We start from the raw sequence: 20,051 nt of genomic DNA on the forward strand, positions 1-20,051 counted from the left end.
GTAAACAGTACTCCATTTGACATTTGAGGAATCGTATTATTTTTAACCCATTACAAAATTTACATATTATTACTAAAGAGAATATTGACATTTAAATTGTTCCTAACCTCCGTCTTATATAGCAAATCCATTCTTATTTAGAAATACTCCCAAAATCAATTTCTAATTAAATAATTATTATTTACAAAACAGTCAGAATATTATATATAAATAATGTATATCCACTAATAAATATAAAATAAATTATTTACAGCGTATGTAAGTGAGGTAAGTGAGGAGAGGAGAGCCTATCCACACTTTTTTATTGTCTTTCGACCTTTGTTTTTGTTTAGATTAAGAGAAGACTAGAAAATTTAAGAAAGAAGAAAAATGAGATTTGTTAAAAGGAAAGGAAGGAAATAGGGAATACAAAACAATACCGAATTTAATTAACGTCAAATTAATTGAGTAATATAATAAATTATCACAGGAAATATATTTTTATTTTTATTTTAATATATACAAGCATAAATTGAAATCGAAAAGACAATTAATCGTTGGATAATTTATTTATGAAAATAAAAATAAATATTTTAATTAATTCATCTTTGAAATTGAAGGTATTTAAATAATTCATATAAATTATGCTCAATTTTTTTCCAAACACCAACTTAAAAAGGTTAAGATATAACAAAAAATACACGTAATTATCTATTTTTCTACTACATATTAAAATATTGCATGTGTAATTACTATATCTGCACATAAAGAGATTTTTTTTTCGTTTTCATATTTATTTTTAATTTTATTCTTTAAGTAAATATTTTTTAAATTAAAATAATTATTTTATCTATTTTATTGTTTATTTAAATTTAATCAATTTTTAAGTTTGATAATTTTTTAATTATAAAACTACCTATAAAATAAATACAAATTATTTAGAATAAAGTTACAAAAGTTATTTTAACTTTATAATTATAATAATAATAATTCTTTATTTTGTTTACATAATTTTACATTTTAAATAATTCTTTTTGTAATTTATACTTTTCAAGGTATTTTTTAAATTCATCTATTTTTTTATTTGAATTTTTTAAATTTAACTATTTTTAATTATAAAATTACTTAAAAAAACTAGTTAAAATAAAATCACAAAATCTATTTGAAATTTATAATTATAATAATAACTATAATAATAATAATACTTTTATTACTTTTTTATTATCATAAAAAAAAAATGCAGATAGTTGACTCAAAGAATATTCAATGGTCAACTAAGGACACTTAATACTAATATAAAAAAACTAGTTAATAGTGACAATATTATATTAAATTAAAAAAATGTATACAAGTAAAATACAAATGATTTAAATAAATTTAAGTCAAATCCTTAACTTAACTTAACTTGTTATTTACTCTTAAAAATCCATTTTCCTCCTATCACAAGAAAGTGCTGCTATTTCTGTATGGGTTCGTGGACGAGTTGACCCAGTTGTGGCGCGGTTCAGCGCAGAGGAAGCGGATCTTGGATTCCGGAATCAGATCTCGAGGCTTTGCTGGCGGCGTCGAAGGCGGAAACCGGAATGAAACTTTGGGGTTTTGCTTTTGGCATAATATACAAAACCAACTTGTATTTGCGTGAGAGTCACAATTTAGAAAACGAGAAACTCATGCCTTTCACCTCTAATTTTTTAACTTTTTATTTAGGTGTTTTGCAATTGGGGTTACAAAGAGTTTGTTTGACTTTATTACGAAGATTTCACTTTCGATATTTCAATTTTATTTTTAATTATTATTTTCATATTTAATAATTTTATAAATATTTTATTTTTAATTTTTATTTTAAAAATTTCTTTTTTTAATGATTATTTTCAAAATTTTATATTTAATAACAATTTTAAAAATTAATTCTATATTTTTTATTCGCCTTAGCTAAAATTTGTATAAAAATTAATAAAATGCGAACAAAGAACTACTATAACGTTTATGTGTTCACTGGTTTACATAAAAATTTTCTTTATTTATTATTTTGTTTTGTCTTTGTTTTTTCACTTGCTCTTTTCCATAACAAATCTCTGCTCTCCCACTCTCTGTATATAAAGGGGCAAGGTGTGATTGACAAGGAAGATGCAACAAAACGTGAGTCTCACTGAGAGGATAATATTCTTCCGGCAACTCCAAAACGTTTCGTTTTGAAAGGCTGATATAGGTATGCTTCTCTTCTTTTACATCCTCATCATGCATATATTTTACTACTCCATCATATATATCATCATTGCATTAAATTAATTTTATTATGTTTCTTCACTCCATCATATATATCAACATTCACGTTTTATCATAATATAAAGAACAGATGAAATTTATCTCTTCATTAAATTTATGATATCATAACTTCAAATATTTAAAAGAAAAAAAAATATTAACTAGTGTCATAAGGTAATATTTAAGGTATAATTAATAATTAATAACTAATAATTATATTTATATTTAAAACAATTAATTTTACTAATTAAAATAATTTAAATTCTTATAACGGATAATATAAACACTATAGCACATTTTTGGTATTTTATACTTACATTCTTTTTCTAAACAAAAAATAAACAATTATAAATTTATAACATCTCTATCAATAAACAAACAAAAATATCATTCCTACGTTTCTCAGCGAAGTTAATAAAAATTATAATTAAAAAACAACAGCTAAAAAATTTAATTATATTATATATAAATTAATTATAAAAAAATAAACAAAAACAATACTCTTATTTTATCTTAAATATAAGAAGACAAAATAATATAAAAAGAGATAAAAGTTATCTCTTAATTAAATTTATGATATCATAATTTAAAGTATTTTAAAAAAAAATGTTAACCAATGTAGTGTCATAAGCTATGATGCACAAACACAATTGTACAATGTGTAGCAAAAACATATCAAATATGTCAATACGATTATTTTAAAAATAATATAATACGATACATTATATAATAAAAAACTCTTAAAAATCTTATATAAATATATGATTATTATTGTATAAATTCAAATTCAAATCAAATATATTAAACATTTTTAACATGAAATTTTATAAATTATTGTTATCATAAAAGTATTAGTTTATATATTATATACTTCAATCATAAATATCAGTAAGATATCATATACATATATGTGTCCAGTACGAATACATACTAAATTAAAATATCGGTAATACTATTTAAGATATAATAATTAATTATTAATTCTATTATATTTATATTTAAATCTAAAATAATTAACTTCCCTAATTAAAATAATATAATTTTTTTAACAAATTTTATAAACACAATAATACATTTTTTTTTTGTCTTTTATACATGGAATTTTTTCTAAACACAAAAAAAAAAACATTTTAAAATTTATAACGTCTTTATCAAAATGTAAAGGAAAAACAAATATCTCTCATATATTTCTTAGTGAAATTAATAAAAGATATAAATTATACTTTAAGTCAAATATAACACAGGTTTCTCGTAAGTTAATCTATAAGTGTCTACATTTGAAAACTTTTAATTTGGAACACTCATAGATTAAATACACTAACCATAACGCAGCCTAAGAAAATATTTATCAAATTAAATATTTAAATATTTAAAAATAACGCTCTAAATTAGGATATTCATATATTAAATTTGTGACTATCCGATAGGTGTTTAATATCTCCAAAGTTAAGTAATTAATATATATATATATATATATATATATATATATATATATAATATTATCGGAAAATGTGTGGAAAAGAGTTTAAATGATAGGTTGTTCAAAAATTTAAAATTTGGAACAAAAATGTGGGAAAAAAAAACTGTAAGATAAACTTTAGAAAATAAATTAATATAATGGAATGATATAGTAGATATGTGTAACTTCTATCCTCATGATTTAATGATATATAATTTGACTTTAGAACACAAATTAAAAGTTAGCTAAATTGGGTAAAAAGGTGCTTTATATGACCAAATTATTAAATAATGTTAGGCGGTCTAATGAGTTATGTTGGTCGGTTTTGGAGGAAAAAGACTATTACTCCTCAATAAATATTTACCATTTATCCTCTTGGATTTCTAATTTTTTGGATCAAATACAGTTCTAAATCAGAATGTAAGTAAATTTCATTGTATTTCATCATATTTATGCATGTGTTGCTATTTCAATGAACATGTCTATCTATTTTATATTTAATTTGTATATGCATGTTATCAAATCAGGATGGTTGATGGAAACAATTTGAAGAGTTTCAGAAAATTATTAGCTGCAGCTTTCATGACCTTTCCCATTTTGATCATACTTTTTTGCATATATCAAAACTCAATCTTTGAAGGTAAGTTTACTCTTTGAAAGTTATACTCCTATTTTCAAACATCATTTTTATTTGGATATAAATATCGTTGGAATTTATTTGATTTTAATTTATTGTTTTTGTAATTAAAGGTCCAAAGAATAATCCATTTGAAGATGTGAAGGATAATCAATTTCTATCTAAAATCCCTGATGACAAACTTCTCGGTGGACTTTTAGTTTCCTCATTTGGTGAAGCATCGTGCATTAGTAGGTTTGAATCTTACTTGTACCGGAAAACTTCTTCTTACAAACCTTCTAAATATTTGATATCTAAGCTACGAAACTATGAGCATCTTCATCAAATTTGTGGACCTTATACTAAATCTTACAATGAAACCATGAAAGAAGGTGCACAATTTGGAAAACATGATGTTGATTCAAGATGTAAATATGTTATATGGATAGCCGCAAATGGCTTAGGGAACAGGATGCTATCCATGGTTTCAACATTTCTTTATGCAATTCTTACAGGCCGCCTTCTTATTGTTAGATTTGACAATGATATGTCGAATCTCTTTTGCGAGCCATTTCCTAATTCTTCATGGTTGTTGCCCAAAAACTCTCCTTTTTCAAATAATTTGAAACAATTTAAAACATTTGAAAGCATGCTTACAAATAACAAGAAAAACAATTCAGAAGAGCTCTTGCCATCAATTGTTTTTCTTACTTTAATGAACTACAATCTTGGTGATACTCGTTTTCATTGTGATCAAAATCAAGATCTTCTTCAAAAAATTCCTATATTGATTTTACAGGCAGATCAATATTTTGCCCCTACTTTTTTTATGATATCCTCTTTTAGACAAGATTTAAACAAAATGTTCCCAGATAAAGATACTATTTTTCACCATCTAGGACGCTACCTTTTTCACCCATCAAATGAGGTTTGGGAAGGAATTCGAAAATATTATGAGACACACCTAGGCAAAGAAAATGAGAAGATTGGCGTACAAATTAGAGTATTTAATGCCGAGCAAACACCAGAAATCATTATCAGTGAAACTATATCTTGCATCCATCAAAATAAGTTGCTGACAAAATTCAACATGCAGAGCTCAATGAATCCTCCTTTGGAAAAAAATACCTCAAAAGTTGTTCTAGTGGTTTCTTTATACTCAAAATATGGTGAGAGTCTAAAGAGTATATATGAAAGTAATACAAGTTTGAGCAGTGGAGTAATAAAAGTGTATCAGCCAAGTCACGAAGAGAATCAAAAGTTAGGAGATAACATGCACAACATCAAGGCATGGATCGAAATATATTTGTTGGGTTTGTGTGATGCATTGGTTACAAGTTCTTGGTCCACTTTTGGGTACGTTGCTAATGGTCTTGCAGGTTTGAAGCCATTGATTTTGCAAAATGTACATGGAAAAATTGTCCCAAATCCACCTTGTCAACAAAACAATTTGGAACCTTGTCTCCATATTCCTCCAAAGTATGATTGTCGGACTAATACCCCGTTCAATGATACTTTTACTTTTTATAATACGAAACACTGCGAAGATTATCCCGGAGGAATAAAGATAATTAATATGTATGACTAAATGACAAATAATTTACATAATCTTGATCGTTATTGTTTTAATGTAATTCTTACTTCCATTTATTTTCTAATTTGTCGTTAGATATTTTTAAGTTAATTAGTAAACAATACCATTTTTACATTTTAAGAACTTTATATTAATCTTAACCCATATTATTGTCAAAAAAGTATTCACATTTAAGTTGTCCGAAACCTCCTTTATAATCCACTCTTCTTTTGAAATACAAGCAAAGTCAAAAGTTATGAATTTACGGTAACTTTTTATTTTCTCTTTACTTTCTTAATGTTTTGTATTTTCTAGTGAAGTTCTTATTTAATTAAAAAGTATAAAAATTTACACTATACGCAATTAAATCATAAAATAAATATTTTATTAGTTCCAATTTTCGTAAATTTTGTCTCGTTTGGTCCTATTTATTTTTTCGAAATGTTTAAAATGATCTTAATTTTTGTAAATTGTGGTCAATGTGGTCTTTTTTTACATACGCAATTTAAATCGTTAACGTAAGGTGAACAATAACTACCGCATGTCACTTATGATTTTTTTAATTTTCATTTTTTTAATATAAGTCACGAGACACTAACACGTGACAATAACACTAATTTGAAACGTGGCAGTGACATTGGCTTGACACTTGGCAATGACATTGCCACGTGTCACAATGTTGACTTGACACATAGACAACATTTTTAAAATTAAAAAAAAATTAAAAAAATTAAAAAAATCATGAAGTGACATGTGATAGTTATTGTTCACCTCCCATTCGATGTAGACAACATCTATAAAAATGACCAAATTAACCATAATTTACAAAAATTATGACTATTTTAAATATTTCGAGAAAATGAGGACCAAACGAAACAAAACTTACGAAAATTCGGACCAATAAAGTATTTAAACTTTTTTTCAATGACATTTTAACATATTACATTATTATGTATTATTAACCCATATTTTTTTAATCATGACTTTTACCACCAAATTTTAATACAAATATCAATACTTAATTTCTTTAAAATATTTATACTTAATTAGTTTTAATCTTATAAAAAAATAATTAGTTATAATCCATATTTTGTTAATTTATGATTAAAAATAATCAAATATAAATATTTTTTACAAAACTAAATAACGATTTTTATTTATAATAAAATTTAACAATAATAATGATGATTAAAAAACATGAATTAATTATTAATAAAAATATAATACGTTAAAACGTGGACAAAAGAGCATATAGTTTATAGACATCGGATGATAAAACCATTCCCCGGGACTTGGAACGCGGATAGTCTCCGATTTTATTTTAGTTGACATCGACTCTTATATCCTATCATACTCTTTTCCTTCTTCAGGATTTTTTTTTTTTTCCAGTTTCTGGGTTTTTTCGTTTTCTACACAAGATCTACTTAATTGTGTAATTATTATGAAACTTTTTCTTACACCAAAAAATTTTGATTTTAAAAACTATTCTTTTTTATTTTTCAGTAAATTTTCATAATGGTGTTTAATGTCTCTTTTATTAGGATTAATGGATATGTGACACACATTAAATATATCCCTTTCCATGTTACATATATACAAAATAGAGATATTAGGCATAAGTCAACTGTATTATTTTATAACTTTTTATTATAAGAATAATTCACGAAAATTTGTTAAATATCTCCCCTTCATAACTTAAAGTTTTAAAAGAATTTTAATGTAGTTGAGAACCTGTGAGAAAGGAATATTTTAAATGACAGGAAAGTATTATCATATGTATCTTTTATATTAACTTTTACTAATTACACTTTTTGATGTTCATGATTATTTTTTATTCATTTTACATTAAATATTTATTTAATAGTCTCTACTTTGTGAAAAAGGAATATTTTAATTGATAGAATAGTGTTACCATGGATCTTTTATGTTAAATTTTAATACTAATTATTAATTAGAGTTTTTTACGTTTACGATTATCTTTTATTAAGTTTACATCGATTATTTATTGTTATTATCATTTATAGTTAATATTCTTCTTAAATTATTAGAATACATTTAGTTATATATTAAATTTTATTGTCTTTCGATCTTGTTGCTTTGTTTTTGTTAGATCAGGAGAAGACTAAAAAATTTAAGAAAGAAGAAAAATTGAAAAATGAGATTTGTTAAAAGGAAAGAAAGGAAATAGGAAATACAAAAACAATACCGAATTTAATTAACGTCAAATTAATTGAGTAATATAATAAATTGTCATAAGAAATATATTTTTATTTTAATTTTTTAATATATACAAGTATAAATTGAAATCGAAAAGACAATTAATCGTTGAATAATTTATTTATGAACATAAAAATAAATATTTAAATTAATTCATCTTTGAAATTGAAGGTATTTAAATAATTCATATAAATTATGCTCAATTTTTTTTCCATACGCCAACTTAAAAATGTTAGGATATAACAAAAAATACACGTAATTATCTATTTATCTACTACATATTAAAATATTGCATGTGTAATTACTATTTCTGCACAAAAAGAGATTTTTTTTCGTTTTTACATTTATTTTTTATTTCATTCTTTAATTTAAGTAAATATTTTTATTTTTAAATTAAAATAATTATTTTATCAATTTTATTTTTTATTTAAATTTAATCAATTTTTTAATTAAAAAACTACCAACAAAATAAATAAAAATTATTTAGAATAAATTTACAAAATTTATTTTAATTTTACAATTATAATAATAATAATAATTCATTGTTTTATTTACATAATTTTACATTTTAAATATATATTTTTTAATTTATACTTTTGAAGGTATTTTTTAAATTTACCTAATTTTTATTTGACTTTTTTAAATTAACTATTTTTTAATTATAAAATTACTTACAAAAAAACAAAAAACTATTTATAATAAAATTACAAAATATATTTAAACTTTATAATTATAATAATAACTATAATAATAAAAATAAATAATAATTTTATTACTTTTTATTATCATAAAAAAAAATATGCAGATAGTTCACTCCAAGAATATTCAACGGTCAACTAAGAACACACTTGATACTAATATAAAGAACTAGTTAATAGTTACAATATTATATTAAACTAAAAATGTATAAAAGTAAATTACAAATTACTTAAATAAATTTAAGTCAAATCCTTAACTTAACTTGTTATCTACTCTTAAACATCCATTTTCATCGCTATCACAAGAAAGTGTTGCGATTTCGCAGACGAGTTCTGACTTGGCGAGTTGACCCACTTGAGGTGCGGTTCAGGAAGCGGATCTTGGATTCCGGAATCAGATCTCGAGGCTTTGCTGGCGGCGCCAAAGAAGGAAGAGATCGCTTGGCGGAAGCGGAAATGAGACGTTGGGTTCTGCTTTTGGCATAACAGACAAAACCAACTTGTGTTTGCGTGAGAGTGACAATTTAGAAAATGAGAAACTCATGCCTTTCACATTTTTTAATATTTATTTAGGTATTTTGCAATTGGGGTCACGAAGAGTTTGTTTGACTTTATTATAATAAACAATGTATTAATACTTTATTTGAATATTTTTTAGGCAACTTTTCTTTCATTCTATTTCTACCTCATTTATAATTTTTTTTCTATTTTATGTTTTGCACTGATTCTACTAATACAGTTGTATGCTTTATATTACTTTACACATTAAATAATTGTTTAAATACGCGTATTATAGAAGTAAAATAATAATAATTATACTAACTCTTTTTGTTTAAATAAATTTTAGATATATGATTAATCCTATCATTTTATACCCGGTATTTATTTTTTCTTTTAGAAATTTAATTTAAATAGGATATATCTTATATAAATAAACATACTTTTTTGTAAAATAAAATTCACGTCACATTCTAAAATTTTATTATAATTTTGTTTATTGTATAATTTGTAAGAGTGTCAAGTGTAGTCTTCTGTTTATCTTATATCTAAACGGGATAAATTATAAAAAACAAAAAAAATATCTTAAAACTATTAAAATTTTAAAACTAAAAAATATCAACATACAAACTTTTTTTAAATAATTCTGATTTTCTATTATGAATACAAATATTTAAGATCAAAGCTTTGGTCAGCTCACATAAACATTTTCCTAACAATATTTTTTATAATTAAATATATTAGTAATTCTTAAACTTGAATATGAGATTTAGATTCATTCTTATCTTATATATTTTGGTTCTCAAACTTTAAAAATGAATTAATATAGTTATTTATATCAAATGGTTTTACATTCTTTTACTTGCTAAATATGTTTTAAAATAATATTTGAGTTAGAATATGTATAAACAACTTAAACACTTTTCAATGAAAATATATAAAAATAAAGTCAAATTTTGTAGAGTTCAAATAAATAATTTTATAAATATTTTTAAATTACAAAAAAAAAAACTTTAATTTGTTTGTACACATTTTTGTTTGATTTTTGTGCATTTAATTTAAGATAATTATATCATGACTTTCTTACACATAATTGACCTTTGAATCTAAATTTAATAGCAAGTCATATAGGGTATAGGTTATTTAAAAGTTGATTTATATATTTTAATTTTTTATATGAAATTTAAATTTTTTTACAGAAGAAAAATAATTTATATTTTAACACAACACATTTAATGTTCATTTTTTAAATCATTAAATTTATTTACATTAATATTTTATTGAGTCAACTGACTTTGAATTGTACTTAAAAAATAAATTTTTCATCTAAGTTTATATTTTAAAAATTTGTTTTCAAATAATTTTATTTAAATCTAAATATTATATACATATGAACAATATTCTCAAGTATTATACATATACAGTATTCTTAAATATTCATACATACTCACAGATATAAAAAAATAATTACAGATATTTTTTTTACAGACAGACAGAATATAATGGAACATATAACAATTCGATTTTTTTTTTTATATGGCGAGTATCGACTAATATTTCTTTTACTACTAAATCTATTTTTGTCAACTAACATGATATATATTCCAGTTATAATAAGCGGGTAATAATAATAAAAAAGATAAATAAATAAATATATATATATATATATATATATAAATCGATTATTATTTATAAGTATAATTAAGGATATAATTTAAAATCTGATTGACACATATCAAGGTCAATTCACGGGCATCTGTAATCTCAAGCTTATGCCCCCACCATAATCATGAAACCCCAATAAATTTTATATTTTTATCTTTGTTTACTTATTACTACAATAATATAAAAATGTCTATTTTCATTTCTTCTAATAAAAAACAGTAAAACGGAGACTATTCTCAACATTCGGTCAATTAAAAATGTTATAAAAGTAAATAAAATTGATTTAAGAAAAAAAAACAAAAAATAAAAATATTAAACTGGAAAAAATAGAAAAATATCTGCTATAATAAAATTATGTGTAGTTTGGCAAAACTGTAAATTCTAATGACGTTTTTTTTTTCTTAAATACATTTAAAAGTAAAAAATAAAACAAGGAGTTTGAAATACAAATATTATTCTGAATGAAAGAGAATTTATTAATAAAAAGAGAATGCGTAAAATCTACATAACGATTTTCTTTATTTATTATTTTGTTTTGTCTTTGTTTCTTTACTTGCTCTTTTCCATAACTCACTTTCTTTCTATTCTCTCCTCTCCCACTCTCTGTATAAAGGGACAACGTGTGATTCAAACGGAAGCTGCAACACATAACGGAAAAATCGTGAGTCTCACTGAGAGGGTAATATCTTCCGGCAACTCCAAAACGTTTCGTTTTGAAAGCCTCATAGGTATGCTTCTCTTCTTTTACATCCTCATCATATATATATATATATATATATATATATATATATATATATATATATATATAATTATTGCATAAAGTTAAATTTACTATGTTTCTTAATTAACACAATTTTTCTCTTTCATATTTTCCAACCATCTTATTAACTTATATTATTTTTTTATATATTAATAAAGAGTTATTTAAATACATACATATACACACACATATATATATATATATATACTTATACATGTTATTTTATGTATAATATTTATTAATTAAAATATTTATTTGACAGTTATTTTTAGTTATGCTATTTTGTTTATGTTTAAATAAATTCTAAATATACTTGTGATTATAAATGTCATCTTATATTTTATATTTTATTCTACTATTTAAAAATTGCCTTAATAAATAGGTCAAAATTTACATTTAATATTTAATTTTTAAATATAATTTAAATGGGATAAATATTAAATATATATATTTTTTAAATAGAATTCATACACCAGTTTACAACGTTTTTATTCTATATTTCTATTATATAATATGTAAGAATATCACATATTATTTTTGATACTATCTTATACTGAATGAATTATAAAAAAACTGTAAAATCTTAAGAGTATTAAAATTTTAAAACTAAAAAGATATCAATTCACTAACATATTAAAATTTTAAAAACCATTTTTTTTTTCAGTAAATTTTCTTAATGGTGGTGACTCTGTATTTTAAGATTTGATCCGCGTGACTCCCTCCACGATAAGTCATTCTTATTAAGGTGTTTTAATGTCTCTTTAATTAGGATTAATTGATACATATATAGCAAAAGGGCATATTTATCTTTTTTATTACTTGTTTACCCGTCATTAATTATTGATTAATTAGAAACAGATATATTAGGCATAAGTCAACTATACTATTTTGATAACTTTTTATTACAAAAATAATTCACTAAAAATGTTAATTCTAATGTAGCTGAGAACCTGTGAGAAAGGAATATTTTAAATGATAGGAAAGTATTACCATGTATCTTTTATATTAACTTTTATTAGTTACAGTTTTTGATGTTTATGATTATTTTTTATTCATATTACATTAATTATTTATTTAATATTCTCCTCTGTGAAAACGGAATATTTTAATTGATAGAATAGTATCACCCACCATGTATCTTTTCTGTTAAATTTTAATACTAATTATTAATTGATTTTTTTGCCGTTACGATTATCTTTTATTATGTTTACATCAAATATTCATTATTATTTATATTAAACATTCTCCTTAAAATATTCTAATACATTTAGTAATTATATGTTATTATTGCTAAGATAATATTATCGTATACAAAATATTAATCAATATTATTTAATTTAGCATCCTCGTAATACCATAAATGGTAATAATTTCACTTTAGAACAAAAAATAAGTTATTAAATGATATTAGGCAGCCCAAGTTGGTTGGTTGGTTTTGGAGGAAAAAAACTATTCACTCCTCAATAAATATGTACCATTCATCTTCTTCATTGGCCATTCTTTTGAATCAAATACAACTTCGACACAAAGGTTTAACTAAACTTCTTTGTTTTATCATATTTCTTTGCATGATGTGTTGTTATTTTAATATTCATGTTTTGCTATTGATATCTATTTTGCATATGCATGTGATTCAATATTTCAGGATGGCTAGTGCACGGAAGGGTCACAAGAGTTTCAAACCGTTGTTAGTTGTAGCTTCTATAACTTTTCCCATTTTGATAATATTTTATGTCACACACCAAAATTCAATCTTTGATATCTTCCAAGATGTTAATTTAATGATTGAAGGATTCCACAATACTACTACTAATATTAGCGAGTCAGTTGTAAGTAAGTGAAGTCTTTCGACCTTATCTTATTTTTCAAGTTTCATTGTTATCTAGATATACATATTATAGAAAATTGTGTGATTTTATTTTATTATGTCCACAGATAAAGATGCAAAGAATAATACATTTGAAGATGAGAAGAATGATAAGAAGCTCTTTGGTGGACTTTTAGTTTCTTCATTTGATGAAGCATCATGCATCAGTAGGTTTCAATCTTATTTGTACCGAAGACCTTCTCCTTACAAACCTTCTGAATATTTGATATCTAGGTTACGAAACTATGAAAGTCTTCACCAAAGTTGTGGACCGCATACTAAGTCTTACAACGAAATCATAAGAGAGGGTGCAAACTTTAGCAAAGCGGGTGTTGATTCAAAGTGTAAATATCTTGTGTGGACAGCTATAGAAGGCTTGGGGAACAGGATGATATCCTTGGTTTCAACATTTCTTTATGCAATCCTCACCGATCGTGTTCTTCTTGTTAGATTTGAAAATGACATGTTGGATCTCTTTTGCGAGCCATTTCCGAATTCGTCATGGTTGTTGCCTAAGAATTCCACTTATTGGAATGATTTGAGACAGTTTAAAACATGTGAAAACGTGTTTGAGAATAACAAGGAAAACAATTCACACACAGTTCTTTTTCTTGATTTGATGAACAACAATGTTCGTGTTACTAATCGTTTTCATTGTGATCAAAATCAGGATCTTCTACAAAATATTCCCGTGGTGATTTTGCGATCAAATGAGTATTTTGTCCCTTCTCTTTTTCTGACATCCTCGTTTAGACAAGAGTTCAACAAAATGTTCCCTGATAAAGACACTACTTTTCACCTTCTAGGACGCTACCTTTTCCACCCATCAAATGTAGTGTGGAAACGAATTCAGAATGTATATGACTCACACCTAGCCAAGGAAAACGAAAGGATTGGTTTGCAGATTAGAATATATAATACTCGTCAAACACCAGAAGAAACCATTATCAATGAAACTATATCTTGCCTCCAGCAAAATAAGTTGTTGCCACAACTCAACATACAAAGCTCAATGAGTCTCAATTTGGAAAAGAATACCTCGAAAGCTGTTCTAGTGGTATCTTTATACTCAAGATATGGTGAAAGGCTAAAGAGTATATATGAAAATAATACAAGTTTGAGCAGAGAAGTAGTAAAAGTGTATCAGCCAAGTCATGAAGAGCATCAAAATTCAGGTGATAACATACACAACATTAAGGCATGGAGTGAAATATACTTGTTGGGTTTGTGTGATGCATTGATTACAAGCCCTACGTCCACTTTTGGGTATGTTGCTCATAGTCTTGGAGGAATGAAGCCATTGGTTTTGCAAAGTATCTATGGAAGAACTATCCCAAATCTACCTTGTCAACGACTCAAGTATATGGAGCCTTGTTTCCATGATCCTCCTAATTATGATTGTACGACCAATACTAATGTCGATTTTACTTCTCTATTTAATCTTAGACGGTGTGAAGATCAATCAAGAGGGATGAAGATAATTAATTCTTAAAACTAATAAATTAGATAGTCTTGTTTGTTTTACCAATAATCTTTTTACTTATTGATTATATGACTATTCAAATTTTAAATAGATGATTTCAGTTTAAGAAAAAAAAGATTGTACAACATAGAATTACAAAAAGACAAAAATTTTGGAATAATTCAATTAATAATAAACCATTATATATATATATATATATATATATATATTAAAAACAATAAAATAGACCACATGTCAGTATATAAAAGTTTACATTTCTTTTAGTATTTTAACATCTAACTGTAAAATCCTTTAAAATGAAACTGCCTTCCTTTTAAAAGGAATCAAAATAGTTTCCCTTCGTCCTTCAGTTTCTCACTTGAACTTTGTCCTCTTCGTGATCAGAGATAAGGATTACGTTCGCTGCAGAGTTCTCTTTGAATCTAACCAAACAAAATCTCCAAATCTCCATTCCGGTAAGTCTAAAATTCAACCTCCTTTGATACCCAATCTGTTTGACCGTGTATGCATTCTTTTTTAGGATTTCATGTGCTCTAGAGTTTTTGCATTTCACTCCTTGTTAACCAATGGCTTGTTTGGTTCGATCCAATCTCTTTCAGTTTTCTCTAGGTTGAAGTATAATTTTTATGAGTTCAAAAGTGGCTTGAAGTTCTTATAGAGTTTTGAGTGTTCTTATAAGGTGAATGAAGCTTGTTTTTTCTTCACGAATTCCATGTTGATTTTCTGCCAATTGAATTGCTTGATGTGTTCAATCTGGTATTCAATGCGATGAGCTGTTTCGAGTGGTATTGTTAAATGTATATTTTCGTTTCCTTTGTTTCGCAGAAAATGAAATTGAAATGTTGATTTGGGATCTTATATGAATTGGGAATGTTTTGGATGTTGCAATTTGGTCAATTTGAAAAATTTTCAATAAACATTTAAAGGTAATAAAATAAAATAATTTTTTTATAAATTAAAATTAATTCATTATTCATAAGAATATCTATCCATAAGTTCTCTAAAATTTAACTTTTAACTGGTGTGTAAACTAATTTTATGTTTATAAATGAGTTATTTTGATTTAATAAAAATTTTATTGTTAAGTATTTTTCAAAATGTTAAGAAGATAAATTAGAAAATACTTTTTGAAATCTTAAAAACTAAAAGTGTATTTTATGAATACATTTTAAGAGAAAAGAAGAAAAAAAATGTTTTAAGAACTAATATTGTAATATTCTTTCTATATCTAAAATGTATTTTTCATTTTTTTTTTTACATTTTGGAGTCTATTTTCTACATAGTTGTAGTTCAAAAAATAAATATCAATGAATAAATTTGAATAATTATTAATTTAATTTTTAATAGGTGTATCTTTACAAAACTACGTTGTTTTCTTACAATATGATAGTAAAGTGAAAATAATTATAAAACACGACGGCAAAATGTGTGCAAAAATGAATTGAATGGTAAATTGTTCAAAAATTGAACACTAGATACTAAAATGTGAAAAAAAAAAGAACCTGAAAGATAAAATTTGAAAATAATGATAATCGAATGATAAAATGTAGAATTAAGTCAAATGTACTATTTTAATACCCTTTTACTGGAAAAAAAAATACATAATATCAAATTAAAAAATCTTCTTTTAAATTATGAGAACAAATTAGCTCTCCTTTATAATCTTAAAAGTATTCAAATAATTTTAATGTAGACAAGAACTTCCCTTTGTAAAAAAGAAATATTTTAATTAATAGGAAAATCATACCATGTATTTTTATGCTAACTTCTAACAATAATTATTAATTGACATTTTTTTAGATTTATGATTACCGTTTATTTATTTCACATTAAATGCATATTATTATAATTATTTAATTTTAATAGTCTTCTTAAATTATTGGAATACATTTATTTATATGTCATCAATACTAATTTAATATTATCAGTTTACATAATATTAATTAATATTATTTAATTTAGTTGTACTATAGTGTATTTGTAGCTTCTATAATATGTTTTATAATTTGACTTAAGAACAAAAATTAGAAGTTGACCAAATTAGTCAATGAAGGTACTTCACAGTATTAAATAATTTTTGGTAGATTAGTGAACGAGGTTGGTTGGTTTTTTAGGAAACAAACTACTCATTCCATAATAAATGTTATCTTCATCTTCTTGCATTGACCATTGTTGGTAATCAAATGCAATTTTGATACAAAAATGTAAGTAAACTTTTTTATGTTTCATCATATTTGAATGTATGTGTTGCTATTTCAATGTATAAATTTCTCTATTTGATATCTAACGTTGAATTTTGCATGCAATAAAATCAGGATGGATGATGTAGGAAAGGTTTTCAAGAGCTTCAAAATATTGTTAGTTGTAGCTTCCATAACCTTCTCTATTTTGATCACATTTTTTGTCATAAACCAAAGTTCAGTTTTTGAAATCCTCCAAGAATTTAATGCATTGATTGAAGGAACCCAGAATAATGCTACTAACAAACAAGGGATTCAAAATATTGCAACAGTTCAAGCTACAGAAAAAAAGAATCTCAATATTAGTGAGCCAGTTGTAGGTAAGTTCACACTTTGAAATTTACATTCTTATTGTCAAATGTAATTGTTACATAGATTTAAATATTGTTGGAAAATATTTGATTTTACTTTATCATTTCACAGTTAAAGGTTTAAAGAATGATGCATTTGAAGATGGAAAGGATTATCTGTCTTTATCTATTAATAATGATAATGATAAGCTCCTTGACGGACTTTTAGATTCCTCAATTGATGAAACATCATGTATTAGTAGGTTTCAATCTTATCTGTATCGAAAAGCTTCTTCTCACAAACCTTCTAAATATTTGATATCCAAGTTACGAAACTATGAACGTCTTCATCAACGTTGTGGGCCTTATACTAAATCCTACAACCAAACCATGGCAAAGGGTGCAAAACATAGCAAAAAAGATGATGATTTAAGGTGCAAATATCTTGTATATGTAACCTCAGATGGCTTAGGGAACAGGATGATAACCTTGGTTTCAACATTTCTCTATGCAATCCTCACAGACCGTGTTCTTCTTGTTAGATTTGACGTTGATATGTTAAATCTCTTTTGTGAGCCATTTTCTGATTCATCATGGATGTTGCCCAAGAATTCCCCTTATTGGAATGATATAAGACAATTTGAAACACCTGAAACCATATCTATGAATAACAAGGAAAACAACTCACGTGAGTTTTTGCCACCAGTCCTTGTTCTTGATTTAATGCACACCCATGTTGATCATACCAATCTTTTTCACTGTGATCAAAATCAAGATCTTCTGCAAAAAGTTCCTGCATTGATTTTAAGGTCAAATCAATATTTTGTCCCTTCTCTTTTTATGATATCCTCTTTTAGACAAGACTTGAACAAAATGTTCCCCAACAAAGACACTATTTTTCACCATCTTGGACGCTACCTTTTTCACCCATCGAATGAAGTTTGGGAACGAATTCAAAAATTATATGAGGCACACCTAGCCAAGGAAAATGAGAGAATTGGTGTACAAGTTAGAGTATTTAATACCCACCAAGCACCAACACAATCCATTGCCAATGAAATTATATATTGCGTCCAACAAAATAAGTTGTTGCCAAAACTCAACATGCAAAGCTCAATGAGTCCTCCTTTGGAAAAGAATACCTCAAAAGTTGTTTTAGTAGTATCTTTATACTCAGCATATGGTGAGAAGCTAAAGACTATATATCAGAGTAATATAAGTTTGAGCAGGGAAATAATAAAAGTGTATCAACCAAGTCACGAAGAGCATCAACATTTTGGTGATGACATGCACAACGTTAAGGCATGGACTGAAATATATTTGTTGAGTTTGTGTGATTCATTAGTTACAACCTCGATGTCCACTTTTGGATATGTTGCTCATAGTCTTGGAGGATTAAAGCCATAGATTTTGCAACCTGTATATGGAGAAAATGTCCCAGATCCACCTTGTCAACGAGCCAAGTACATGGAGCCTTGTTTTCACTATGCTTGTAGGACTAATACTACAGTTGATTTTACTTCTCTTTTTCATCATATTACACATTGTGAAGATGCATATAGTGGAGTTAAAGTGACTAATGCTTATATCTAGGTTGTAACAAATAAACTAGATAGTCTTCTTTGTTTTACCAATTACCCGAACTGGTTAATCAAATCACCATTACAACTTTAAATGGATGATTTGAATTTTGAAAAAAATTAAAGTGTACGAGATACAATTGCAAATATACAAAAAAAAAATCTTAAAACAACTTAATTAATAAATAAATAATAAACCATTCAACATATAATAAAAAATAGTAAAACAGTGATCATATTTATTTTAGTGTTTTAAACACAAATTTTAACTTACATCTATTGTTGAAGTTTAAATTTTTCCAAGTGAATTACTAAACAAAAACGTACTTTACATTCCACTTTAAATGTTTCTCGCACATCACTTTAATATAACCTAGAAAAATCGAAGAGACTACTCATTTGAAACCACAGTTAACAGTGTTTTTATAACAAATGCACATTTGTTTGTATGTATAGTGTAATTTAAATTTGTTATAAAATATATAATTAATATGATTTATAACTATCAAAATTAACTACAAATCAAGTCAGAAGCGTAGAGTGAAAGTTGTAATAAAAATACTTTCAAAGAGTATCATTTCGTGTTTGTTATAATTTTTTGTATAACCACTTAAAAAAAATAAAATAAAAGAACTTCTTTATAAATTATTCATTAAATTATTATACATTAATTTTTCTAAAATTTAACTTTTAACTCGTCTAAACTAATTTTATGTTTATAAATAAGTTAATTTTGTTTTATAAAAATAAGTTTTGTTTTCTTCTAAAAAGTTTAAGAATGTATTGTCTACAGTATCCTCAAAACAAAATCATGATAATACACTTTAATTATATTATCTTTCAATTTGTTGATTAATATTG

General features: G+C 24.9%; 3 protein-coding genes across 3 annotated transcripts; all 3 read left to right on the forward strand.

Moving 5' to 3' along the window:
• The first annotated feature begins 2,059 nt into the window (after positions 1-2,059).
• Positions 2,060-5,953, forward strand: LOC114185848 (galactoside 2-alpha-L-fucosyltransferase-like). The gene is made up of 3 exons (XM_028073786.1): positions 2,060-2,188; positions 4,231-4,343; positions 4,454-5,953. Exons 2-3 carry the CDS (start codon positions 4,232-4,234, stop codon positions 5,905-5,907), a joined length of 1,566 nt encoding a protein of 521 aa, XP_027929587.1. The 5' UTR covers positions 2,060-2,188; position 4,231; the 3' UTR covers positions 5,908-5,953.
• Positions 5,954-11,545: 5,592 nt separating this feature from the next.
• LOC114184084 (galactoside 2-alpha-L-fucosyltransferase-like) lies at positions 11,546-15,121 on the forward strand. The gene is made up of 3 exons (XM_028071323.1): positions 11,546-11,698; positions 13,376-13,563; positions 13,666-15,121. The coding sequence occupies exons 2-3, from the start codon at positions 13,377-13,379 to the stop codon at positions 15,087-15,089; spliced, it is 1,611 nt and encodes a 536-aa protein (XP_027927124.1). The 5' UTR covers positions 11,546-11,698; position 13,376; the 3' UTR covers positions 15,090-15,121.
• Positions 15,122-17,201: 2,080 nt separating this feature from the next.
• LOC114182969 (galactoside 2-alpha-L-fucosyltransferase-like) lies at positions 17,202-19,188 on the forward strand. Its single transcript, XM_028069781.1, has 2 exons — positions 17,202-17,640; positions 17,744-19,188. The coding sequence occupies exons 1-2, from the start codon at positions 17,397-17,399 to the stop codon at positions 19,015-19,017; spliced, it is 1,518 nt and encodes a 505-aa protein (XP_027925582.1). The 5' UTR covers positions 17,202-17,396; the 3' UTR covers positions 19,018-19,188.
• Positions 19,189-20,051: the final 863 nt, after the last annotated feature.

This window comes from Vigna unguiculata, chromosome 5 (assembly GCF_004118075.2).
Source record: "Vigna unguiculata cultivar IT97K-499-35 chromosome 5, ASM411807v1, whole genome shotgun sequence".
Lineage (NCBI taxonomy): Eukaryota > Viridiplantae > Streptophyta > Magnoliopsida > Fabales > Fabaceae > Vigna > Vigna unguiculata.

Coding starts and splice junctions, on each gene's coding strand:
- LOC114185848 (XM_028073786.1), top strand. CDS start 4,232: ATGGTTGATGGAAACAATTTGAAGAGTTTCAGAAAATTATTAGCTGCA. Junction 4,344..4,453: donor TCAAAACTCAATCTTTGAAG/GTAAGTTTACTC, acceptor TTGTAATTAAAG/GTCCAAAGAATAATCCATTT.
- LOC114184084 (XM_028071323.1), top strand. CDS start 13,377: ATGGCTAGTGCACGGAAGGGTCACAAGAGTTTCAAACCGTTGTTAGTT. Junction 13,564..13,665: donor TATTAGCGAGTCAGTTGTAA/GTAAGTGAAGTC, acceptor TTATGTCCACAG/ATAAAGATGCAAAGAATAAT.
- LOC114182969 (XM_028069781.1), top strand. CDS start 17,397: ATGGATGATGTAGGAAAGGTTTTCAAGAGCTTCAAAATATTGTTAGTT. Junction 17,641..17,743: donor TATTAGTGAGCCAGTTGTAG/GTAAGTTCACAC, acceptor ATCATTTCACAG/TTAAAGGTTTAAAGAATGAT.